At 39.5% G+C, this 27,978-nt stretch overlaps 2 protein-coding genes across 2 annotated transcripts in view; one reads left to right on the forward strand and one right to left on the reverse strand.

Annotated features, from left to right (window-relative positions):
- Positions 1–6,225: 6,225 nt before the first annotated feature.
- Positions 6,226–18,650, forward strand: LOC131239233 (DDRGK domain-containing protein 1). Its single transcript, XM_058236836.1, has 8 exons — positions 6,226–6,600; positions 7,914–8,013; positions 10,837–10,940; positions 11,167–11,268; positions 11,348–11,509; positions 17,399–17,455; positions 17,816–17,852; positions 18,383–18,650. Exons 1-8 carry the CDS (start codon positions 6,487–6,489, stop codon positions 18,586–18,588), a joined length of 882 nt encoding a protein of 293 aa, XP_058092819.1. The 5' UTR covers positions 6,226–6,486; the 3' UTR covers positions 18,589–18,650.
- Positions 18,651–20,361: 1,711 nt separating this feature from the next.
- Positions 20,362–27,978, reverse strand: part of LOC131239224 (rab GTPase-activating protein 22-like) — a 66,911-nt gene continuing 59,294 nt past the window's right edge. The window contains exons 7-11 of the mRNA XM_058236828.1: positions 27,579–27,684; positions 24,402–24,499; positions 23,518–23,778; positions 22,590–22,673; positions 20,362–20,775 (exon numbers count right to left, since the gene is read on the reverse strand). Coding sequence (XP_058092811.1) covers positions 20,761–20,775; positions 22,590–22,673; positions 23,518–23,778; positions 24,402–24,499; positions 27,579–27,684 — 564 coding nt within the window. The 3' untranslated portion in view covers positions 20,362–20,760. The remainder of the gene's footprint in view (positions 20,776–22,589; positions 22,674–23,517; positions 23,779–24,401; positions 24,500–27,578; positions 27,685–27,978) is intronic.

The raw sequence follows: 27,978 nt of genomic DNA on the forward strand, positions 1-27,978 counted from the left end.
GCGGTGCGACCCACAGATCCTTTTATGGTGCCTGTTTTTACTTGGGTGACAACCAAATTCATTAGCATTAGTGCCAACTTGGACTGTTTTGATACCATCATCCATTTTGTCGGAGCCATGGATCGATGATTAAGATTAACAAATCAAAGCTCTTCTTTAGAACCATATAAACAAACTATATATGGGCCAAGATACGTCTAGAACTGGATTTCTTTTTATGGTCCAAGCTATTTATATGATAGCGCTCCCCTTAGAACGGAGATTCCTGAAAAAGCTCATGGAAGGATATTTCAGCCTTTTGATTATACAGAGACTATGGTGACTTTCATATTTAAAGCTAAAGAATCAAATTATTAAAGCACTGCAAACCTCTTTGTAAATTAGATATAAACATGGACATGGATACATGTATTACGGATTCTGTGTATCTTCATGATGGCAAACATCTTATATTTTATAGAGAGAGTGTGTGTATTTCCACCACCACCTTGTTTGAAATCTAACGAAGGCTACAATGATCTTCTTCTTTGTCGCTTTCGCCTCCAATGAAGTGTTCAAAACAGACATACTAATATGAAAGGACATTGAAGATCGTCGAGATTGAAGATTGGAGAAGGGGTGTTATTGTTAGGCTCTAGATAGCCAATGGAAGGATTTTGCACTCCAAAATTGGGCTCTTTCTATTGTATATCTCAGTGTCTTCCATGAATGCTCATGTACACCTGCTTTTATAGAGGATGTAATCATACCCGTTTTGGGCTATGTCTGTTACTATTAGAGAAGCCATTTATTTTCATTTGGTACTAAAAGAGATTTGGAATTTTCATCACTTATGGAAAAACGTGATATAGTCATACATTCCAACACACCCAACATGCTGCAGGAATGGAGTCAAGCTCTAGTAATGGATGGCTTGGATCTCATGCTCGTGTGCCATGTTAGCAGATAAGGTCATGTGTATGCAATTAGCCTTACATACACATCTATTCCACTGGGGTAGTTGTTCACCTCCATAAATGTTCTTTGCTTCAAGGTTCATTCATTTGAACCCCTGGGTTTTATATGGATTCTTGGGCATCTTGTAATAATCTGAGATGGGGCCCACATAGCATTTGCATGGTACAAACTGATTTTCAGTCCAAATAAGTAGGGCTCATGGTATATTAATTCAGATCATTGGGCAGTTATATTTTACAACTGGTCTAGATTGCTCCAAAAATATCTGTAATTGAAAAGTCTTAAGTAACCAATAATAAAATGCCTTTGGGTTGAACATGGCCTGTTGTTTTTTTTCTTTTCATTGCGATAATTTATAGATCACAAATCAAAGAGTGAGATTGTCCAGTCATAGAGATTTTCGAGTGATAGTCCATTCAAGTTGGGATTCAACAGATGAATAGCATGGATTACGTACAAGACTATAGGCCTCGCTTGTCAAACTAAAAACATAATACGAACCCTTCTAACAAAATAAAACATATGCTCGAGCCCGGCTAGAGTCTATGATAGGCCAAAACAAACACAGCCTGGTCCATTATGATTATTAGGGCCCCTTTGGACACCGCTAAATAAGTTAATTTTTTCTACTTACAGCAGTAGATAACCTCATGTGGATCTAGCTTTCAACAGCGTAGAACACGTTATGAGAGACGTTGAAGGGGGCTGGTTGCTCCGTTATATGCATGCTAATGGGGCAAGTATGTTTCTCATTGTGGTTCACCTTCATATCTTTCGTGGCCTATATCATTCGAGTTATAGCAGTCCTAGGAAATTTGTTCGGTATCTGTAGATAAGTAACCTATTTCAGATTTGTAAGTTTGGTTTATGATTAGTTATAAGTAACTTTTTTACTTAAAAGTACTTAATCACTTCAGTTAATTTTTTTAGCTTTTCTATTTTTTGTAAGTTATTGAAGAGATGCATAAGAAAGAGGAAAGAGAGGAGAAGCTGATAAGTTGTTTACCAAATATACCTATCTTCTTAATAAGTAAAAATTAAGACAAGTTACTCGTTGCATAAGTAACTTATCGTAAGCAACTTACGATCCAAACGGACCTTCCAGCGGGCCTGAATCTCACCCCTAACTCTTTATCGTCTAAACGTGTGCCATGCAGCTCATGTTAGGGCCTGTTCGGGAGCGTGGATTTGGAGCCCTCCTATTAATTGTGTTTGGCACCCTGGATTAGGAGTCAACTTTAATCCAAAAGTAGCTATGCATGGTATATTCATGGGGGTTTGAATTTTATTACTAAATCTACTGTAATATCTCTAATTAGTTACATATGTAATGTTTGACATAATGGTTGCAATAAGCCCGTTGAAATATATGCTTTGCCCGAAAATGATGAAATTCCAAGTGTCGGATGGGCCACAAGCACAAGATCATGTCCAAGTGACTAGCGAACAAGTTTTAACCGATGATTTACATGGACAAAGTTTGGACAGTGCTAATCATCATATTAAAGTAGTTTATAGTGATGTAATTGATAATCTAATTATTTTTTTTATATCATTAGTGGGTCATGTGCCCAATAGAATAATATGATGGTGACACACATGCTACACATGCAAATATTAAAATGATTTTGGGTGTAATCCAGGTTCTCACCATGGATTCCAAACCCCCCTCTTTGAGGGGATTTGAAATCCCCTAGATTTGAAACCCCAGTTACTTTATGCCGCCAAACAACAAGGGGATTTCAAATCCCCCAAATCCATGGTGCCAAATGACCCCTTAGGGCCTGTTTGGGAGCATGGATTTGAAACCCCTTGGATTCAGAACCCCCGAATCTGAAACCCCCTGGATTTGAAATCCTCTTGTTGTGTTTGGCACCCTAGATTGAGAATCAACTTTAATCCAAAAGTAGCTATTCATAGTATATTTACATGGGCTTAAATTTAATTACTAAATCAACTTTAATATCTCTAATTAGCAAACTTATATAATTTTTGACACATTAATGGTTCTAATAAGCCCGTTGAACTATATACTTTGCCAAAAAATGATGAAATTCCAAGTCTCAAATGGGCCACAAGCACAAGATCACATTCGAGTGACTAATCAACGATTTTTAACCGTTGATTTACATGGACAATATTTGGACGGTGTTGATCATCGTATTAAAGTAATTATAGTGATGCAATTGATAATCTAATTATTTTAGGGTATCATTAGTGGGCCATGTGTCCAGTAGCTTAATAGTCTAGTGATACACATGATACACATACAACTATGGGTATGATTTTAGATGTAATCCAATGTCTTACCTTGGATTTCAAACTGGATTTCAAATCTAGGGGGTTTCAAATCCACGACAAGAGCTTGGATTACCCTTAAAATCCTTTCAATAATTGCATGTGTAATATGTGTGTCACCATACCATTATTCTATTGGGCACATGACCCATTAATGATCTTAAAAAATAATTAGATTATCAATTGCATCACTATAATTATTTTAATATGATGATCAGCACCCTCTAAACATTGTCCATGTAAATCAACGGTTAAAATTGTTGGTTAGTCACTCAGACATGATCTTGTGCTTGTGGCCCATCTAAGACTTGGAATTTCATCATTTTCAGGCAAAACATATATTTAAGTAGGCTTATTACAACTATTGTGTCAAACATAGGTCACTAATTAGAGATATTAAAATTGATTTAGTAATTAAATTCAAACCCCCGTAAATATACCATGTATAGCTAGAGGTGGGCATCGAGTTAAGTCAAACCGGATTATGTTCAACTCGACTGGATTTGAATTTTTTAAGCAACTGATTCGAATTTGATTCGATCCAGGACCGAGTCTGGGTCAACTAACTTGATTCGATCCGATGCACTACTAGCCTGACCTTAACCGAGTCCAACTCGGTTAGGAAAATCGAGTCGAATCGGGTTGGGTACGATTCAGATCAGGACCTACTTGGTAGGGAGCTGGGCAGAATCTGACCTGATCCGATCCGAACTGAAGGCCAGGATCGGGTCAGATCGAGTAGGCCCACTCAGATCCGTCCTTATATTGGATCGAGTTCGGATCGGTGGCCAATCCAGACCGGTTCGATTCGTCCATCTCTTTTAACAGATAATTTTAGAGCTTTGTCCCAAAAATGGAGTGTATCCAATCCTCAAGTGGAGCACACCACTGAAAATGGTGTGAATTGAACATCTATGTTGAAAAATTATTGGGGGCCAAAGAAGTTTTAGATCAAGCTGATATTTTTTTTTTCTTCCCCTTCATCCATGTCTTTCTGATCTTATGAACAGGTTGGATGACAAATAAACATCACTGGGGCCTTATAAAGTTTTCAACGGTGGAAATCAATACGTCTACTTTTTCCTATGGTATGGTCCACTTGAGCTTTGGATATGCATCAATTTTGGGTTTAACCCCTAAAATGATCTGGAAAAACGAATGGACGGCGTGGATAAACCACATGCATTCACGATGGGCTCAAGCAAAGTTTAGTCAGTATGATAAGAGCGTACTGAGTTAGCAATCCGATTTCATGTGGTACATGCCACCTATATAGCTGTATATAGCTGGTGTAGATGCGTGTCGTGCAAAGATGAGCATCGACGTGCCTTGAGCTCCAAGTTGTACGAACGGTTCAAATGAGATCAAAGTTACATGGCCCCATCATAACGTTTATTTTCCATATAATCTGTTAATAAGGTTAAAATTACATGGATGAAGAGGAAAAACAAATTTCATATGGATCTGAAACTTCTGTGATCTCCAAAAGGGTTTCAATAGTAAACTTTCAATCTCGTACTGTTTTTTGCAGTGTGGTCCAATTGATCTTTATATCTGTCTTATTTTTTGGCTCAAGCCTTAATATGAGCTCTCCAAATGGATGTACGGTTTGGATATAACACATACCTCATAATTTGACCCATGGAGCTTGCTAACGTCAATACACCACTAGCCAATCCGCCTCTTAACCGTGACTTGTACTCCACGAGCTCGGATTAGCTATCGACAGGTAGGGGTATACATCGAGTCGAACTTGCCTCAGCTCGACTCGGCTCAAACACTGGCTAACCTCAGCTCGAACTCGGCTCGGCTCAGTCCTCGAGCCCGACTGGCCAGCTCGGCTCGATTTGAGTTCGAGCCGAGTTCACCATTGAGGCATTTCCACAAACACCTAAACTACAACTTCAAAAACCTACTATTTTACAAACAGAGGCAATGGTTTTATAGGTGTTTTATCAAACACCTTTTAAGTAATATGAAAAAGAGAGAGAGAGAGAGAGAGAGAGAGAGAGAGAGAGAGAGAGAGAGAGGGGTATTTGTTTAATGTACATACCTTGCTTGCCACCGGCCAAACCTTCCTTGCCACCGGCCACATTTCGTTGAGTCCTTTTATCGAACATTGGTGAGCAACATCAATGGCAAAGTAACTGGCAGTGGGGTGTACTAACAAGCTAACCCAAAAAAAAAAAAAGGGGGCAAAGTAACCAAGTCACCAAACTGGTTCAACCTGAGTTCGATTCAAGCTGGATTTGGATTTGATCCGAGTCGAGAACTCGCCTCGAACTCATTTTTGAGCTCAAAAAATCAGCTCAACTCGGTTCGAACTCAGCTTCGAACCGAGTCGAATCGAACCTTTTTCGAGTCGAGTCTTGCGAGCTACCCGAGCTAGCTCGGTTCGTGTATACGCCTACCGAACAGGTTTGAGAATCCGACTCTACTGAAGTGAAGTCACCGAGTTCCGTGGGCGCCACCATGATGTATGTTTTGTATCCAAGCCGTCCAATTATTTAGAGAGATCATTTTAGAGCAAGATCCAGAGAATGAGTTAAATCCAAAGCTCTAGTGGACCTCAGCACAGAAAACAGTGGGGATAGTAACGCCAACCATTAAAAACTTCTAAAGGCCACAAAAGTTTTAGACCAAGCTGGTATCTGTGTTTTCCCTTCTTTAACGTCTTTTTTAACTTTTGAACAGGTTGGATTTCAAATAAACATCATGGTGGACCTTAGGATAGTTTCAACGGTGGGAATCACTCTCCCCACTGTTTTCTGTGGTGGGGTCCACTAAAGATTTTTATCTCCCTCATTCTTTGGTTCATGCCCTAAAATGATATCTCAAAATGGATGGACGGTGTGGATATAACACATACACCATATTGGGGCCCACATAGCTTAGTGACGTCACTTCAGTAGCTAGTCTCGCTACTCAACCTGCCAGTAGCTAATCCGCGTATGTACTCCACGTCTCCACCACTTCTCTCCTCGGCACTGCCCTAATGGCTAATCCCGCCCCAGTATCGCCACTTTTGGATTAAAGTTGATTCCCAATCCGGATGCCAAACACAAAAGGAGGATTTCAAATCCAGGGGTTCCGAATCCACGCTCCCAAACAGGCCCACTATTCCTCTTCAGGGGTTCTGTAACCCGACTCACCCTTCTTGTATTCTGCGAAAACCTAAAAATCCTCTCTCTCTCTCTCTCTCTCTCTCTCTCTCTGGGAATTGCAGCGGCGATGGAGGAGATTCTGGTAGGAATCCTGTTCATGCTGCTCGCTTTAGCCATCTTCCCTCTCTATCTGTGGAGAAGAAGCCAGGTTTCTCGATCCGATCGAGAAGAACAACCGCAGGTAGCGATTTCTCTACCGATTTCGACATGAAAATGTATGAAATAAAGAAGAAGAAATTTCTGATAATTTATATTTATGTCTTTTATATATGTATTTTATTCTCATTCATCGCATTGCTTTGGTTCGTTCCACCTAACTTTCTATCTTAAAGAAGAAGAAAAATCCATGAATTTTGATGCGTTGATGTCGATATTGTCTCGTGAATGTGTTTTTCATAAATCGTATAGTAGCGTTGAATTGTGTCATAGTGTCTATGAGCCGTGCTATGGCTATCCGCAGGAAGAATCTGGGCTGTTCATCAGGTGGGTTCCCAAGAATTAGGTTGGTTTGTTCAATAGGCGAGCCATGGTTATGGAAAGGATGTAAGGTTAAGAAAAATCAACTGATTGTTCGCTAAAATATGCTAGAGACGCCGGCCTGATGGGTGGAATGGGCCCAGGAATTAGGCTGGTCTGTTCATAAGGTGGGCCATGGGTTTGTGAAGGATTTACGGTTAAGAAAAATCAATTGATTGTTCGCAAGCATTATACTAAAGAGGCCTGCCTGGTGGGAGTGCTTGGGCATCTTTAGCATTGAGTTTCATACTGCCCTGGAGGTTTCATACAAGATCAGACCAACAAGTATCTGGTTTAGAGCACACCCTTCAATGTACCTAAGAAAATTATACTTGCCAAATCTCGCAAACAATATGAAGGTGAGAAATTTGAATTATTTACATGATTTAAGAATACTAACTTCACATAAAATAATCAGTCTTTTTTGTATTCTCGGTGAGGTTATTAATGACTACAATTTGAAAACATTCCCCTTTGTACGCACTACTATTTTTAGTAAGAATTTGACACACGAAGGGATGTGATAATGTGAAGCATGAGAAGTTTTGTGGACTGCCTGGTTAGGCATGAGTTTATTAACAATATATAAAGAAAGAAAGAAGAGTATGGTCTGATTGTTAAGATTTGCTATTTTTAATATCTTCTACTTTTAGTTAGATCCTGCTTTTATCTTGTGCATGACATTTGCATTTGATATTTCAATCATTCTATTCTATAAATTACTGTATTAATTGGTATTATTCATTGTAACATTGCAATTAGCTGCCTCTTGCATTCCCTTATGATTGTTATTTAAATGGTTATCGTTATAAACATGCAGATATACTCAAGTAGGCCTCATCTGGCTTCTGATTTATATTATGGGCCTGCTTTGAAATTGCTATCCGTTAAATCTTATGATTCGTGACAAATAAATAAACTAAATCTGACTTGATAAGCTGGTGGAAAATAATTTATCCTTATTGCCATGAACTGCAGATACCACAGAGGGAGGCAGTAGTTCGCCACTCTGCAACTCGCCGCATGCGACGGAGGCCAGCTGCTGCCAGTACTTCTGCAGCTGCAGCAGCTACAGAAGGTTTTCACATAATATCTTCATACCCTGTAATTGCAAATACCTATGAATGACCTTTGCAAGTATCCACAAACTTCTCTTTAAAGTGCACATTATTGTTAGCCCTTGGTATGTTCTTGCTATGATTCCAGATGGCTTGCTTCTCGGTATCTAACACTTTGTTTCTTTGGTGGTTAATTGTCATTATGCATTTATGAAAATTTTCTTTGACTTCCTTTCTCATGCCAAAGAATTCGTACCGTGTGGTGAGATGAATTGGATAGTATATAGAGCAATGAAGGTGCTACCATGCTACTATATCATTTCTGAAGAGGGGTGTGCGATAATGATATACCGCCTGAAATCCTGATTTGAAATAGAAAAACTGGGTGGGATGAATTATTATTATTTTTTTTTAAAGAAAAGAAAATGCATTGACAAGAAAAACCAAGTTCGTAAGTTCTGTATAATCATTATTTAGTAGCAGTGTGAATCTTAGATATAGCAATTTGATAAATTCTTTCAGTTCATTCCAAGTCTAATCTGAGATGCTGAGATTTGCTAATCCTCGATGCATGAATAATGCATCCACTCTACATGTGATGGTGGAGCTGGCATGTGTATTGGATCCAAGGTATTCAAAATCGGTTACGTAACGGTCATAACCGTTACGCGTTACGGGGTCGAAACGGTCATTACAGAAAAACGTGCTGTAATGGCCTTGTAACGGTCTAGTAACAACATTTTTCAAAAAAAAAAAAAAAAAACGGCTGATATGGGGGCTGTAACGGCCATTACGGCCCGCATCATAATGGTAACGGTGGTGTCCGTTACGGCCACCGTTACTGTTTTGGAACACCTTGATTGGATCTGTCTACCATCTGAGCCTTATAGTTTAGAGGGGCTGCATTATACATGTTTTTGAGATTAGCAAACTTCTAGAGATGCCTACCTGCATATTACTTAATTATGCTTATTTCGTTGCATACATGAAAGTCACTAATATCTGACAATTTCATGGAGGTATTAAGCTCATTGTAGTTTTGTTCTTGAATTAGGAGTAGAACTCCATGCTGTCAAATCATCAGCCTTAGAAAGAAATATACATAATTCACCTGACAATATTATCATCTTTGTTGTGATTCCTTATTAGTATTTGACCACCCTTGGATAATCATACCTAGTGTTTCAAATAGCGCCCGTAGCGTATGCTACGTAGCGTGGCCGTAGCGCTACGTAGCGTCCCAAATAGCGTAAATCCTACGCTACAGCTACGTAGCGCGTAGTGTCTGTAGCATAAGCTATAATGTATTTTTTTACTATTTTATTATTATTATTTTTTTTATTATATATATATATGTGTATATATTTACGTTTTCTTTGTTTCTAATGTTGAGGAATGTAACACTTGTATTGTACTTGATACTTTTAAACTATGAGATTTTTATTTTTTTTCGTAATTGTGACTTGTGGTTTCAATTAGACATTATTAATTAAAGTGGTTTGCTTAGAAAGTTGTTGATGTGATAATTATTTGATTTGGCTTATATATGTGGATTGGCTTTTGATAAATGATAACTTATAAATTTTTTGAACATGCTTATAATTGAATAAATGAATAATCTTTTAGGCATTTTTATATTTCCCCCCCTTTTTTTTTCACTATTTATTATATTTTTTCTATTTTTAAATTAAAAAATAGAAGTATTGTATAGCTTACGCTACACGCTACGTATTTATGCTACACGCTATAGAGGCCTGAGCGCTACGCATCATGCTACCTCTATTTAAAACACTGATCATACCAAGTACTCGTACTACCAGTAGTTAGTGTTTTGTTGCATGAAAGCTGGGGAACAAAGGAATGATATGGAAAGTCTTTCATTTTACTTCCATATAAGAAGCTTAACATGGTATAAACATACTTTCTTTTACTAGCATTTACCCCACTTCCTTTATTACAAGAACCGTACACGTGATCTACTTTTCAAGGCTTTAATCTGCAATCCAATTATGTTGCAACAATCATAATTGCATATAAATACAATGTTGATTACCATGTGATGCACTGAGAAATCTGACAATCAGAGGCCTTATGCTAGGATTTTTCATGATGGCATATGCTATACTTCCTGCAAGGATATCCTTCAAAAAAAAAACCTTCCTGTGAGGATTTCCGAAGGGAAACCCAAAATAAGTAAACTTTGACCATCTCAGATCAAAGCTTCCATTGCATGAAAAGTAACTCTTTTAAACCTGGCCCAGTTATAGATCACAATTTAATCTAATTAAAAGAAATCCTAATCCTTGTAAAACTATGACATAATAAAATGACACCCACGTCACTTATATTTCCACATGATCAAAACTCAAAACTTGATCACCCTAAATGAATGAATTTCATGAAATGGACACTGAATTTGAGCATGCCTGATCAAGTAGGTGTATGATGACACCTATTGACAACAGATTTTCAATAAGCCTTCTTGAATTTGGGTGTGTATGGCATTGTATTACCATGCCAGAAACATTGTGCATTGGGGACGTTATCTGGATGTTTGAGATAGCAGTGGCACTGTTTGTCACCAATGCTTGTAGCTGTCACAGTCTTATTGCTCGGATGCTTAGATTCTATGTTCTTGTCTAGTTGTCCTGGCCAGGTGGTGCTATTTTAGGCTGTTCTTTTGAATATCATAATGGTGAGTTTCTGTAGTTTCAGTACCAAAATTTATCAGTTGTTTGCTATTCATTTAGTATTCGAAGCAATCAATTCTATTCATACACTCTGGTTTGGTTGAAATTTTGAGATACCACTCATGGATGGACTCATTCAAATTTGGATTGCAGAGATAATTGCTGAAAGTGATGAGGATGTTGCTGAGGTTGATTATGTTGCTAAAGCAGCGAATAAGAAGGAAAAGAAACGACAAGAACGAGAGGCACAGCGACAGGTGCATTATCTTTTCACCCCTTTTCCTGTTTTGGTATGATGTCTTGAGTTTTCACATAGTTTCAAGAATGTTTGTGCTTGTCCTGTTCTTGTGAAGCATCAGAAGTGCATGGATTCCAAACTTTAGTATCATGAAAAATGTAAAATGATAAGATTTCTGACTCTTCAAGTTAACTGCATCATGTTGGAATCTCTGCCTCTCTCTTACACACCCTATTGTTTTTAAGGCTGATGAAGCAGCACGTGAGTCGAGGCAAACAAAGCAAGACCACTATGCAGAAATGAGGCGGAGGAAGGATGAGGAGCGCGAAGCTCAGGAGCGTTTGCTGGTTGGTGATGACTCTGAATTTTGAGTCTTCTGAAACACTATTAAACATCTAATCCCCCACTTACAATGGTTTATTTAAGGAAGAAGAAGCTAGGGCTCAACAGGCAAAGGAGGAGGAAGCTGCCGCGTTGGAGTTTGAGAAATGGAAGGGGGAGTTTTCTGTTGATGCTGAAGGTACAACAACAGATGAAATGCAAGATGGGAGCCAGGGCTTGCTTTCTGATTTTGTGGAATACATCAAGGTAGACATGACTTTCTTTCCTATTTTTAAGAGTCACTTGAATATTGTCAGCATTGGCATGAAATAAAATGGACCCGTGGTGGTCATCTTGATACAAATTTTTACTAGAGAGTAGTTTTGATTTTGAACTTCTACCACCAAGAACTGGACAGAAATGTCCATATGAGTTCTTCTCTACAATGAAAATTTTAACGAGGGTTCAATCCTTGGTAGTGTTACCTTCCAAAAGAAAAGAAAAGGATGGAATTTTTTTATTAGGAGGATGAAAGGAAATTGTTTTTAATTAAGGCAATGAACAAGAGGATTCAATGCAAAAGGCAGACCTAGAGACTCAATGGGGCTGCTTCATTCGTCTTTTGCTTACCCCAATATGGTCCATGATAAAGTGGAATGGTGGAACAGGTAGCTGACCCAATTAGTTGGGACAAGGCTTATATGATGATGATGATGATTATTTGAGTGCGCACATGCATTGTAATCAGTGGATGCATGTATGTGCACAAGCATTTGGTATACCTGCATTGGCATGGATGTCTCTGCATCTATGCTCCTACACATGCAGTTGTGTGGGGTTAAGTTCGTGTGTTTCTCCGTGTGGACCCATGCATCTGGGATGTTGTTTGGGGATGATGCATGTGTGGATGCCTAGCATGTATGATGTCTGCCCTCTCACGTGCATGGAGCATGGAGCCGTCTATGGATATGCATATGAAATTAGGAGAGCAATATAAGAGATGCATGTATAAATGAATGGATAAAAAGTAATGATGCTATTCAAGTGGACATAATGTACACAATTGTAATCAGTTTTTTAAATAGCTACGCTATGTAGCATGTAGCTTACTCTATGTAGTGTAGCATAGCCTTAACACTACGTATGATGCAGGACGTGGAAAATTAAATATGATATGCAAGATTTCAGGCTTAGATCCTACCAATTCAGAAACAATCACACAAATTTCACGTCCCACATGAAAATCCAAACATTCAATTAAAAAGGGGAATCTATGCGGGTCCAAGCCGACACAGGCTAGGACTGGACCAATAAAAATTATAAACCAAACGATGTCAAAGGGAAATAAAATCAACTACTCATGCATAAAAATCAGTCCCTAATCCAAGGGATTCCCTAATTTCAATTCAAGGAACCCTAAGGTGATAAAAAAGGGCAAATCAAGTAGAGATCATGTAATTTAGGGTTAGGATTCATGAAAAAGGGCTATGAGAGGATAAAAAGAGATAAAAATTCGAGCCAAAAGATGATCCCGCGTGTGGACAACAAGAATGACCCAGACGGACATGCGTATGATCCCGGCCGCACGTGTGTGGGGCTCACTATTAAGAAAAAGGCTACCTTAGCCCTGGTCGGCCAGGGATGGACTCCAAAAACCCCAAATCTCATCTCGATCTGATGTACGGTTTGTGCGTGGTGCTCCGCCAAAGTTTCAGCTCGCCTATGGGCCGAAATCTGAAAATCTGCTGTAATGAAGAAATCTGATGCAACAAAAGGACAAATTCGAAGTACGGATGATGGGGGAAGATGGAAAAAAGATGATGGAAGATGGTGGTGAATTGAGATCGATGTAGCTTCGTACCACGGTAGTTAGCCCTTCGAAAAGGGAGGGCTTTGCACCCACTTTTGAATTCTTCCATAACTCACGAAGAGCAGAAAAATAAAGCAGGAATTTTTTATTAACTTCAATGAATGAAAAGAACTACAAGGGGTGCCTATTTATAGGGAGAACCCTATACCCAAAAACTCGCACCATGTGCGACACCTATTACTTAGCGATGAAGTAAACTAAAATAAAAACCAAACAATGAAATCTAAAGCGTTCATGATGTTCTAAATAATAACAATAAGCAAAACCTAAAATATAAAACCAATCCGATAAGTGGGCCACGATCATGAGATCCCATGGTGGACTTTTCTCGACTATCGGGCCACTTTTCTGAACCAAAAATTGACTTCTAGCTAGGAGGCCCTCCCTGGACGTCGTCATCGAGCCAGATCGATGGTAGGGTCCTTCTACGTACGTGCATACGTAGGGGGCGGCATGAGTGCGCGTGTGTGTGTGATGTCCTCATCAATTTTCCCTAGCTGCAAAGATTTCCCCACTGGCAAAATAAAACTCCTGAACCGCTCCAGGATGTCAGGATCAAGTCTTTGTAGCTCCTCCTCAGTGAGCGACGTGCTGTTTGAAGCTGGGCGTGACTTCCATTTAACCACGTACTTCTGAAACCCGCCGTCCGACGTTGAAACTATCTGATGGTCCAGGATATTCTTTGTTTCCTTTTTGGGTGTGTGAAGGTTAGGTATGGGAGATAGAGGCTGGGAAAATGAGTCGGGAAGGATAGGTATGAGAGGTAGAGGCTGGGAAGATGGGTCGGGACGGGTAGGTATGGGAGGTAGAGACTGGGAACATGGGTCGAGACGGGTAGGTATGGTACGTAGAGGCTGAAAAAATGGGTTGGGAAGGGTAGATATCGGAGGTAGAGGCTGAAAAAATGGGTCGGAACGGGTAGGTATGGGACGTAGAGGCTGGAAAAATGGGTCGGGAAGGGTAGGTATGGGAGGTAGAGGCTGGGAAGAAAGGTTAGGAAAAGTAGATATGGGAGGTAGAAGCTGGGAAAATGGGTTGGGAAGGGGCCATGGTTCAAGGGATAAATATGGGGAATCAGGATGGGTGGGCAAAGGGCCGGACAAAGTATCAGTGGTCTCCTGAAAAGTAACTAAATCCTCCACATCGGATGTGAAACTAATTCCCATGGAAGGTGGAAGATCTACCTCATACACATTGAGAACGTTTTGTTTTATAATTTTGACGGGTCAAGCGCTACACGCGTGTAACTTACGAACAGCCCTCGAAGGATACCGCTCGGGCCTGATGCAGACCATCACAGAGTCCCCAATATTAAATCCTTTGAAACATTTATACTGGTCTGTAGAAAATGTGCAATGTTCATTATTAGTCATGATCTTCTGCCTGATTTCTTAATGCCATGAATGAATGTGATGCGCAAAAGACTCTGCAGATTCTGACGGCCTATGGGACAGTGACATAGGGACAAGATCAATAAGTTTCCTAGGTTTATAATCAGTAACGACTTCACGAGGACTTAGACCTGTGGACCTATCAACAAAATTATTCAACGTAAACTCGGTTGTAGGTATTGCGGTGTCCCATGTTCTGGTGTACTCTATATCCCTCCTAGGGGACTCATTCGGTAGATCATCAGGACAAACATCACGAAACTCATCCACTATCGAAATGACCTTAGTGGGTAACTCTACACTAACATCTGGTGCACTCTCTCCAGTCACAAGGCTGCACATGTTGTATCCCTCAAAATAATGGTCTTGATGTCCCTCATGGGGGGGTACACGGGTGCATGCCCATAACTGATTCCTTGGCCAACTCCATTCATTGGTCTATCCTTCAGGCCACCTGCTTGAGATTGGATATCTACCCCAATGGTGGCGTTTGTCCTGGCGATGGTCTTTAGTTGGGCAATGCATTCTTCAAGCTGCTCAAAACATTGGTCCATTTCCAAGCGCTTAATCATAAACTCCAACTTCTGGGACAACTTGTTTAGTGACTCTTGCAATTGTTCCATGTTTAGTGTAGGGTGTTAACCAAAATTTAGCAATATAGTTGTCAAAATATAAGAGATTTTTTTATTTTTATTTATTATTTTTTTTTTTTAAAGAATCGACCTAGTTTCTAAAAAACGAAAAAGGAAAGTTTCTAAAGAAACAAATTAGGAAAGCTTCTAAAAAAAAAAAAAAAAACCAAATTAGAAAAGTTTCTAAAAAAAACAACCTAGTTTCTAGAGAAAAAGAAAAAAGGAAAGTTGCCAAAAATAGAAAGTAAGTTAGTTTCTAAAAAAAGAAAAAGGAAAGTAAATTAGTTTCTAAAAACAGATTAAGAAAGTTTCTAAAAAATTAGTTTATAAGAAAAACCGAAAAGGAAAGTTTCTAAACCTAGAAATAGAAAACTAAGTTAATTTCTAAAATAATTCAAATAAGGGGATAATAGAAAATTTCAACAGCTTATTTCAAGGTTTATGGACCTCTAAACAGCCATATATGATGAGAATTGATGCGTAATGAACATAAACAACCAAACCCTAAACATGTAATGAATTCCCCTACAAGAACCCTAGGCTCTGATACCAAATTTGATGTAGGACATGGAAAATTAAATATGATATGCAAGATTTCAGGCTTAGATCCTACCAATTCAGAAACAATCACACAAATTCCACGTCCCACATGAAAATCCAAACATTCAATTAAAAAGGGGAATCTATGCGGGTCCAAGCCGACACAGGCTAGGACTGGACCAATAAAAATTATAAACCAAACGATGTCAAAGGGAAATAAAATCAACTACTCATGCATAAAAATCAGTCTCTAATCCAAGGGATTCCCTAATTTCAATTCAATGAACCCTAAGGTGATAAAAAGGGGCAAATCAATTAGGGATCATGTAATCTAAGGTTAGGATTCATGAAAAGCGGCTATGAGAGGATAAAAGAGGATAAAAACCTGAGCCAAAAGATGATCCCGCGTGTGGACAACAACAATGGCCCAGACGGACGTGCGTGTGATCCCGGCCGCACGTGTGTGGGGCCCACTATTCAGAAAAAGGCCACCTTGGCCCTGGTCGGCCAGGGATGGACTCCAAAACTCCCAAATCTCAGCTCGATCCGATATAAGGTTTGTGCGTGGTGCTCCGCCGAAGTTTTAGTTCGCCTGCGGGACGAAATCTGGAAACCTGCTGTAATGAAGAAATCTGATGCAACAAAAGGACAAATTCGAAGTATGAGTGATGGAAGATGGAAAAAAAGATGATGGAAGATGGGGGTAAATTGGGATCGATGTGGCTTCGCACCACGGTAGTTAGCCCTTCGAAAAGGGAGGACTTCGCATCCACTTTTGAATTCTTCCACAACTCACGAAGAGAGCAGAAAAATAAAGCAGGAATTTTTTATTAACTTCAATGAATGAAAAGAACTACAAGGGGTGCCTATTTATAGGGAGAACCCTATACCCAAAAACTCGCACCATGTGCAACACCTATTACTTGGCGATGAAGTAAACTAAAATAAAAACCAAACAAGGAAATCTAAAGCGTTCATGATGTTTTAAATAATAATAATAAGCAAAACCTAAAATATAAAACCAATCCGACGAGTGGGCCACGATCATAAGATCCCATGGTGGGCTTTTCTTGACTATCGGACCACTTTTTTGAACCAAAACTTGACTTCTAGCTAGGAGGCCCTCCCTGAACGTCGTCATTGAGCTAGATTGATGGTAGGGTCCTCCTTCTACGTACGTACGTGCGTAGGGGGGGTGGCGTTAGTGCGTGTGTGTGCGTGATGTCCCCATCAACTTAGCTCATGAAAATAGCTTAAGTTACATATAACTCAGGCTATATGATAATTTGCATATGCTACACACTACATAGCTTACATTACAAGTTACTTTTCACTTCAACATTTAAATCAATTAATTTTTTTCATAATTGGTTACATTTTTCTATTTTCAATAAAAATTAGTTAATCTTTCAATGCTTTTAGTAAAATAATATAAATCAATTTCGTTGCTCTTTCTTTACCTTCATCTTTAATCGTTGCCCTTTCATATTATTTTAGGTTACTTTCAGTTGCACCAAATATCATGAAATTTTGTTAAATTTCATTATTAATCAGTCTAATTTGGTGCAGAATCTCATGAATTAGTGTAACCAAATGCAAACTTGATTAAAAATCTAGAAGTAGTGTGTAGCTTATGCCTCATGCTTCAGAGGGGTGAATGCTATGCTACACAGCATTCGCTATTTAAAACACTGATTGTAATAATATTGTATAATCTTTGCAGAAAAACAAGTGTGTTCAATTAGAAGATCTGGCAGCCGAGTTCAAGCTACGCACTCAGGTACTTTCCCATCTGCACGTCTCGTGCAATTTGGCAAATTTGATTACTTTTAAATCTGCAACAGCAATGTCTGGCACAGTGCATAGAAAAACTCCAGCCATTCATGAAGTAGGGTCATGCATGCGGCTTGGAAGCCGAGTTGGTACATGCAACCGCCTTCAAGAGGAGGAAATCCAGGATAAACTGCTGCTGCTGTACTGGGTCTAGGTCTTGCTCTTACTGATTATGTAAATCAACCAAAAAAAGGGATAAAAAAGAGGAAATTGTTGGGTCTCATGCCTGGGCAGTTCAGATTGGTTTCTGTTTTTCTTGTTTCATCTGTTTTCTTAATTGATTGAGAAACTATTTCTGGTTTTGCAGGACTGCATCAATCGAATAACGTCACTGGAAAGTATGGGTATGTTAGCAGTGCCTTCTACTCGTATCTACCTGATGGACATGGTTACGGTCTGTATTCACTGCATATTTTAAATAGCAGTGACTTGTCTACCATACATCTGGGGTGAATTTACACCAAAATGGACCATCCAGGTTTTGCAAATGGAACATAGCCTGAAAATAACACTGATTGAATGATCTAACCATCCAACTGGTGGCCAAAATCAGTCAGCTTTCTGAACTTGACAAGCAAAACCAGACCATTAAGATCACCTGATCATGTACTTTTTGGCTATGTCCCATCCACTACAAGGCGCAAGACACAGATGTTATGGACTTCCAACCATGTACGCCACAAGTGCAGTGGATGACTCACCATGCAGGAAACGATCAACCCTGACAGTATTCCAGCCCCTACTTGGTAACTCTGTTCAAATTACTTGTAAAACAAAACGGCCTGTCAAGCACAGGAAATCACAGGTGCTGATAAAAGGAAGAAGGAGAAGGCCTAAACTGAAAAGTGTGGATTTATTGTGGGTGTATGCACAGGACGGCTATCTGGTGTGATGGATGATCGAGGAAAGTACATATATATCTCAGCTGAGGAAATGAAAGCAGTCGCAGACTACATCAAACGTCAGGGAAGGGTTAGCATTTCACATTTAGCCAGTAGGTCCAACCAGTTCGTCGATTTGGAGCCAAAACTGCAATTTGTTGAAGAAATTGGCAGTTCTGACGGGATTGCTGTGGGTTAAGCTTGTGTAAATCTGTTACTTGAAAATCCAAATGCTTGAATACAGGAAGAAATTTTTTTTTTTCCAATTGTATGTTCAGTTGAGTTGCATAGGTGCACCTTTTGGTAGAGGAATTATAGAGTTTTGATGCATCAGAACTTGATACTGTCATGATGCATCCAGTCTTTGCAGTTGGGCCATGTTTTGCTGATCAACCGCCGTTAATCTTATCAAAGGCTATGAAGATGGGAGATGATTGAAAATTGGCCTCTGATCAATGCGGGAGGTTTTTGGGCAAATGGCATATACATGTTTGGGACCATCAAATCGACTATCTGGACCAAGTACCCATTTGGTACAAACATGCATCCATGCCTCGCTACCGTGTTATGCCTCTGATGAGTTGTTCCCTTGTATTATTTCCAGTGTGTCCGCAACAAGGTTTAAAGTATCAGCTGAAACTGTTATCGGCTCATGAATGATACAGTTATATTGTGCCTGAAATAGCTCATATAAAACCCGATACAGGGATGATATGTGGTCATATTGGTGGTGAACAATATGAGACCTGATATGCTGGTTTAAAACATTGATTCATTATCTTCACGAGATGAGTCGGGGTCAATGGGAGGGACCCACTAACTAGATGGTATGAGGTAGGGTCGATGGGAGGGACCCACTGACTGGAAGAACTGTACCATGTATTTCCGACCGATGGGCTTTTTGAGGCAGAGTTTTTTGTGTTGTAGTTGGCTTATCTGCCAGTGCATAAAGGCCCAACCCGTCCTAACTGTTGCGGGATCTATTCCTTATTTGCTGGCCTACCTTACGAACGGCCCGACATTGCATAGGCGTGCCTTGTCTTCAATATTTGCCTGTGTAGGTCTGTCAATGGCCCAGGGGCCTGAAAGTAAATCCCAAGCCCAAGCACAGAAATGAGAGATATAGATGGGAGACCGTGCACAGTTCATTTATTTCTGCCCCTCAGACTGTTTGGGTAAAAGGACAAACCAAACCAAGACCTGGAGATGTAAAACCACAATGGAATCCTGCGTAGAGGGTAACCCATGAAAATTAACCCAATTCAATTCATTTCTTTAGCAATGCACGGAGATGTTAGAAGGAGAATGATCAAAATGGTGAGTACTCTCTGGTAATTGTAGAAATTGGCATTTAACAATTTTTTTTATTATTATTACTTTTTTTTTTTTTTTTTGTGGAAAGAAATCAATATTCACATTTTCGTCAAAAAAACTGTGGAAATGGTAAAAGATTTCCATAGCTACCCTTTTTCTCTCAAAAGGTAGAAAAGTTGATTTCTATGGATTTTTTTCCTTCTTCTTTTCCAAGGTTTTCAACATTCTAAACAAAAGTTAAACACAAGCCCATCCTGGGGTCGGTTTTGGGTGAGCTTTGAGCATTGCATATGCGAAATAGCTTTGGCACCTGCTAGGATGAAGGCTTGCCCGTTTCTGATTAAACAACATGCTGCATTTGGGCTGAGGATCGCAACTTTGATCCATGGCTAACTACTACTAGTGAGATATGGCTAACTACTAGTAGTGAGATATTGTAGAAGAATGATCAAATAGGTCGACCAATCATGTAGGAGAAATGTTTGACTTAGCCATGCTAAGAAGAAACAAGCCTGCCGGTACACAAAATGATCCATAAGAGATCCCTCATGGTTCACATCTTTAAAATGTGCTTGGATTCTGCTCAACCTTACCTGGCTAGAACATTTGAGTTCTTGAACTAGATTGAAAGGAGCCGTTGAGTTACTAAGAGCACTCATAAAAGAAAATTTGGATAATTTTTATTAAATATGAATTGTGAAAGAAGCTACCAATCAGGCGACCTTCTCTGTATTTCAATCATAATAGACAACCATACAAGGTAATACGATTACACTTACAAATTCGTGGGTATGCTATGATGGAGAAGAACATAGAACCCTGTAACACACAAATCTCACATACATTGCTGGTTGCCAGCAGTGCTGAAACCCCTAAAAGGAATCCTTCCGCTGAGCCAGGAATTTGTTTTAGTAGAGAATACCAACGTGAAGGCATGTCAAAATCAAGTATATGAAAGCAATCCAGGCGACATTGTTGAGCAAGTAAACCCCATATTATTCCGTTGAATATCCAGTGAACTTTGTCCGTATAATGGAATAACGTTTTGATTCAAGAACTACGTCTTCTTGGCCTGCAGTTCAAACAATAACAAGTGAGAAGGGGAGACAGTATTTGGAAATATCAGCTCAACAAATGTTGACTGATAAGCAGTGTTGTGTGCAGTTTGGGGTACCTAAAAAATGTGCTCAGGAGCAGTATCTCCACCACCAAGAATGAGAATGACGTGAACAGACCCATTTTTCATTCAGTTCTCAATTTTGTGGGTGCATTCGGTGGATGGGATGGGGGTTCAGCTCATCACACCATGTACATTTTATGGGAACAGTAGTCCCAAATGGCTCCACTTTTTTTTTTTTTTTTTTTGATTAGTTTGTTAGTACACCCAACTGTCAGTTCACACTTCAGTGCTAGCCACCCCCACTAGGGAATCGATACCATGACCTCAGTGTTGAAATGAGGTATCTTTCACTCAGTCTACCACTTGAGCTATGGATCAGGGTTTCCAAATGGCTCCACTTCTGCACATTCATTTCCACTCTCATTCTGGTGTACACCCGAATGGGTCCTTACGAGTAATGTGCAGGTATGTACAGATTAGAGTATCAGCAATAACTCCCAGTATGGCATCAATACTGGCTAATATGTTATGCTATGCAGCTTCATCAGTCCAGCATCATTAAACGGATGCTTTAAGTAACAAGCTACACCAGTGGCTCCAAAGCACTGGTGTTTTAAGCAAAAGGATGCACTGCATTTTAAATGGCATGTCATGGTGAGTGATAGCAATGCCAGCCATGGTTCAAGGCATGGTGTTCATTGCACATTTTGCAAAAGGCCCTGGATTATTTAAAAAATAAAAAGCTGGCTTGCAATTTGATACGTTCTAGGCATGACTGTGCCCAGGAAAGAAAATGAGATTCAAGAAAGGGAAGGAAAACAAATGCCACATATATGTAGCGGCATGGAACTATTCAATGATTTGGGTCCTTGGGGATATCATTTGGCCATAAAACATGTCGTGGAAGGATTATTTCTAATATATCATCACCATCATCTAAGCCTTATCCCTTTTCTAATATATCGTCCTTTGAGTTTCTTTTCCCTTTTTTGTTCTGTTTTTCTTTTGCCATTGGGCTTCGATAAAGTATGGTATCTTTCAAAAAACAAAAACAAAAAACAAAAAACAAAAAAACATCTAAGCCTTATCCCAACTACTGGGGATTGCTTACACATCTTATTCTGCCATTTCACTATCAAGGACCATATCTTCAGTTAAACCTTAGGTAATCACGTCTTTTCTTACTACCACCCCCACATCCTTTTGGCCTTCCCCTTGCCCTTCTATGGCCCTTAGTTTGAATCAACTCACTCCTCATCGATGCAGTTCTTGGTCTCCATTATGCATGGCTAAACCATCTAAGCCTACTTTCCCTCATCTTATTACCTATCAGTGATTTCTAATTCTATCCTTCCTCGTCCTGTCACCCATCCATCTCAACATCCTCAATTCAGCTACACTCATCATCTGAACATTTTACACTTTAACTGCCCAAAATTCTGTCCCACAAAGCATGGCTGGTCTTATAGCTATCTTATAAAATTTCCCCTTACATTTGATTGGTATGCGGTGATCACATAAAACTCCAGTGGCAAATATCCACTTTTTCCACCCAGCTTGAATGATGTGAGACATGTAAAGATGAGTGTTGGTGGTGCACTATCTGGGATGTATTGCAGTTTCATCTCACCACATGATGCCCTATAATATTTAATATTGAGAAAAACGCACATAACATATGCCACAATGATTACTTTGGAAGAAAGAGGAAAGACTCATCGCACAATTTCAGGTTTTCAACCATAGAAACAGCATCGATATCTTACCTTTTTTAGATATTTCTTATGAAGCTTTATCGCACCACTGCAAGCCTTTTTTGCATCAAGATTTCCAGTTATATCATTCAATATCTGCAGGGAAAGCAAATAATGAGATTGAACAGTCCCTCGATCTTAGCAAATAAATGAATTTGTTGAATTACAAAATTCCAACTCCAGAGACTTTTAAAACTCTAGCCTCGTTCTTGATAAAATGAAGAACTTATGGTTCCAGCGATAGTCAAGTTGGTAGAATGATTGTGGAACTTCTCATAATTGTGAAAGTACTGAAACATTAGATCTTTCTGCTAAAATAACAGAAATATCCTTCATGAACTGCAGCGACTGAATGATCCAGGTGACAGATTGAGCTGTTGAGAAATCGTGTACTCAAAGAGCTTGCATTACTAGAAATTACCATGTGATTTAACATATTATAGTTTATGGAAACTCAGAACCTGCTTTTCTTTCCTTTTTTTGGGAAATAGGATAAATTTCTGATAATCAAGCTTTGAGGTTTTGACCTGGCAACCTGGCACAAGCATGGGACCTCCAAGACATGCATCAACTGGGCCACACTGTGTATGACCTGGCCCGAGACCGGGCTGCTCAACTCATCAGATGGGCCATGTGCACAAAAAAAAAAAAGGAAGAAGGAATAGTTTTAAACTTCCAATGGTCCACATTCAACATAATCATGTGGCTCATCTGATTTTTGGGCCAGGTCATCCAGAGGGTGGAATCCACCTCACACATGCGCATGTTGGAAGATGTGTGTGAAATAAGCAGAACTCCTGCTAATTGAAGGGGAGTATTTGGTGTCCTGTCGTCACGGACAACGATTTCAAAGCTAATACAGGTGAAGTCAAACATGTAAAGAGACAATAGGATGCTTCAGAAGCATTACGAGTTATAGAGATAAATAACATCACTATACCTTTACAACATCATCAAGTCCCCGTGCTTCCTGCAAGAGCTTTGAGCTCTTGTCCTTGAGGACACTGGCCACAAGAAAAACTGAAATAGGGAGGTTGCCTTCTGGATTATTTCCTCCATTCCTCAAATTCTCCCTCTCAAATTTCCCACATTGGCGTGTCGACTTCACTTTACCTTTGGATCCCTCGTTTCTTTCAGAGAGTGTTTCGGTCTCTTCATACATGGCAAAGATGTCGGGGTCATATTCTAAGGCCCACATCATCTGCAACAAGTTTCAAGCATGGGAAATCAGCAGGCATTGATGCATGCCACATATAACCTATTGAAGCCACATGCATAGTTTTGTTTTGTCCAAAATAATCTATATGTTAATATAAGACACTCTAAAATATTATGATCAATTGATACATATGAAAATTGTAAACCAATTCAATCTTCTTTTAGGACGGAGACACTTTTTTGTTATTTCAAGAAAAATATGCCACTGAGAGATGTATATAGAACAGGGATGAATAGGTCCCTTATCAAAATAAGGGTATGCTTTTTATTCTAATCAATTGGATTATAAATTCATCAAATGCCAAAAAGCAGTTAATATTACAACGATGCTTCTTCAGAGCATGGGACTTTGAGAAAGAAACTATGCTGCTGCTGCTTTTTTTCTTTTTTCATTCAGAGATAAATCTGTTTTGGAAAACCCAAAAGCCTCAAATGAACGAAGAGAAGGTGATGGGAAAGCATTGAATTGGATGTGGGCTTTTTTTATTTTTATCGATGGGTTAGGACGTTTATCAACAATACAAGTAAAGCTAATGAAATATAGAATGATGGGCTGAGAAACTGGAAGATCTATCAATTGATTTAGGTCTTATTGTACATGCTTACCTCCCAAAGGTATAATGAATCTCCGAATGAAAACTCTCGGCGGAACAACACCATGAGCATACGGAATGCAAATAAATAGTCTCCTCCACCAAGGGTCTCTGTGCTCCAAGACCATAATATGAAATCTCATTACTTATCTGATCCAAGAAAAGGGTTATACAGAAATACAAGCAAGCAAAAGGAGAGAAGCCCTAGAGTTCTATCATGAAAATCAATGGAAACAAATATGTAACATACAAAAGACCATATGATCCCTGAGACCAATGACCTGATTATGAAGCAGAACTATTATACACATTTTTTTTTTCGATTATGACTGGGGAATGTAGCTTTGTCATCCCTATCTTGCAGATGAATGTTTTGGATCTATCTTTAGCTGCAGCCTTGTTAGAGGTATCCATAAGTTGGTTTGATAAATTCATCAGCTTCAGTAGTGGTTGTTAAATCCTGAACTGAAGCAATTGTTTCCTTACCCTCTAGTCTCTACTACTTTCTGTACAGAAAGTAGAGATTGATGTCATCGAAACCAGTTCCTAACAACAATTTTTTGTAAGCTGCAGATTCCTAACAGCAGAGGGACTAATACACCAACAGCCACCAACATAGCCACCATTGGGAGAAGGTGACAGAACACTAGATGTGGAATCATTGTGAGGACTATGAATGGGAGTCGTTGCATCTGGATGTCGAGATAGCGGGTCCCTTTTGTCTCCAGGTGCACGATCATCTAAAGGAACCAGAGGGAAGACAATGCTGTCCACATGAACCAGGTCCAAAGAGTAATTACTATGCAGGGTAATAGTAAAAGACAAGCAAGAGCATATGTTTCACCCCCTCTGATGAAAAAACAACACCGCCCACATGTGAGCTGGCCACATCTGACCAGCTATTAAAGTCCCAGGAAGCAAGGGCCCCATTTTAACCCTCAAGATCAGAATGCCCTTCAAGCCCTAGCTTCTCAATTGCACAACTCATAGGCTCACCACGTGCTGGGATAGAGACATTATCAACATCAACCTCAAGCAGCATTGGTGGCAATGTCTCATGAGGACAGTTGCACCTTTCACATGCTAGGAAAAATACTCAAATTTGAACTTTGAAACAATGGGATCCTTGAAGACTAAGACACCAACAACTGCCCGGAAGCTGTCCCTAGGCTCCACCAGTGGTTCGTAGAACACCAAATTTAGAACTCCATTGTCTGCCACAGTTCCCAACAGGTACAACCCAAGTACCCAACGCATTGAAAAACCCCTTGATCTGCACCGTGGAATTCTCCCCCTGAAAGCAAAACTCCCTTGTCCCCATTCACATCTTCAACACTTGATTGAATTCCCACCGAGACCTCGTCACCTACTAGATCAAGCAAAACCCCCAACTCATTACTTTTCTCGAGCACCCTACCATATTTTCCAATACTAATAGACCTCGGTCAATCACTACATCGATCTGGAAGCATATGTTCTCTAGCCGAAGCTTTACCTGCAATCTTCCGTCCTAGCACTTCACCTACTTGATTCTAACCCTAGAATACTCCATAAACTCCATGGATAGGAATCAAGGATCAACCTTCTCAACTACCCCAACAATCACCCAGTGTTGTTAAGGATTCAGGGGCCCAAGCAACCAATACAATGTTATATAGGTGAACCCACCTCCTCTAGTCCATTAGCATTCCCCTGTCTCCATCCACCTAGTGAAGTCATAAATAGACGCTTTCAAGCAAATGCCCTCTCCTTTTAGCACTTCACAACCTCAACAGAATTGGATATCTGGATCTACATCTTAGAATTCCCAGCCTCCTGGCTTTTGCAGACTTCACCTTCGACTTCTCTGCAATTCACCTTTCGATGAAGAGACTAGAGGCCTTCTCTTCTGATCGATGTCCAACTAAGCTATACTCCAACCTGTGTTTACCCAGAGCAAAGATTGATGAACACACCCTAATAGCCTTTTGGCCGCCATCTTCCACCACCCGGACTACTCTTCGACCATTGTGGCCATACTTCACCCATCCACAGAGATTCGAAGATGAGGAGGCCACACCAATCTAACAGCCAAGGGTGGATTTGTTTTTTTTTTTTTTTTTAATTGCGTGCGTGCGTGCGTGTGCACTCCCAGAGCCTCTAGACTTGGGGATCACCACCTTGCCAAATGAGCCTACCATCTTAAAGACATCCTCTTCTAACCCTGTCAATGAAGGATACAAGGAAGTTTGGAAAGGAACAATGTCACCCATCCCTCCCACTGAGAGGCATTTGTTTTCCCTTCTTATTCTAACCAACGTCCACCCACTTTTTTAACAAGGATCATCCCCAATTTCAGCAATTGCAAGTCTGCAACCTCATCAACCGACTGAGATGAGAAGAAGGATTACCACTACCAACCTGGATTGAATTTGATCTTTATACCATCAGAATTTATCACCAATTCCTGATCCCCAAAGGAGATATTGTGGAGGGCTTTTTGGTAGAGGTTTTCCAATCTTACTCAGGATAGTCAAGGTGATGGCAAGGTCAATTGCAGTCCTCCAAGTGTGGCATGGGGGTTGTTCAGGAACAAGAAAGAAGATCATGGAGACTTGCTCTGTCAACAAGGATTTGGACAGTATGGGGGAAAAAAAATGCAACAACAGTATGTTTTGCAACAAAATTAACCCACTGAAAGTGGTTTTCCAAAACACTATGAAGGTCATTGATCAGGTTCCTGAACCGAAGAGCCTTTGCCAAGTACAGCAAAGACCTGTTTGTGGAAATTAGGGAGCTAAGCCCACCTTTTCTTGAGATTGATGATTTGTCATCATGCCCCATGCACCCTCTTGTCCCTGTAGCCTTGTTTGTTTTTGTTTTTTGTTTTTTTTTTTTTTTTTTTTTTTTTTTTTTTTTTTTTTTTGTCTTTCTAATAAAGTATCCCTCCTTAAAAAATAATAAAAATAATAAATATTGCCCCGCAGGTTTTAGGGATTTCATAACCAAATTTTAGTTGACTTAGAAAATGCATGAACATGAAAAAAAAAAAAACCCTGAAGGGGACGAGATCAACTCAGCATGTGCATTGATCAATCTTTCATCATAATTATCAACCATGCAATTTTAGAAATAGCGCATGCAGGAATCGCTTGATTAACAGTGAAGAAAAGCTCCCAAATATTGGTAGACACACGAACATAAACTGTACCTAAGTGTTGATGAAGCTTCGGGTCAAGAACTTGAGTAATTGATGCAAGACTGTTAAGTTGACTCTCCACCCCAACTGAACTCTCTGTGCATCTGAAATTTCCTCGCTTTAAATTTTCAAAATACATATCATAAGCAACTTGAAATTTAAAATGAAAAAGTCCACAAGCTACTGCAGTCCAAAAAAAAAAAACAAAAGAATAGATTCTCATATAAAGAAAGAAATATTAGGAAGCAGTCAATTAATTTCCACATGCTAACTTGAGTGTCATGGAAAGAAACTACATCAGTAATTTTTTTTTCTTCTTTTGAAGGATTATATCAGTACAGATTAATTTTTAAATCTTGACTTTACTGAACAAATTAATTCCCCTAATAACTCATGAGATGGAATGTCCAAG

Source organism: Magnolia sinica, chromosome 1 (genome assembly GCF_029962835.1).
Source record: "Magnolia sinica isolate HGM2019 chromosome 1, MsV1, whole genome shotgun sequence".
In the NCBI taxonomy this organism is placed as follows: Eukaryota; Viridiplantae; Streptophyta; class Magnoliopsida; order Magnoliales; family Magnoliaceae; genus Magnolia; species Magnolia sinica.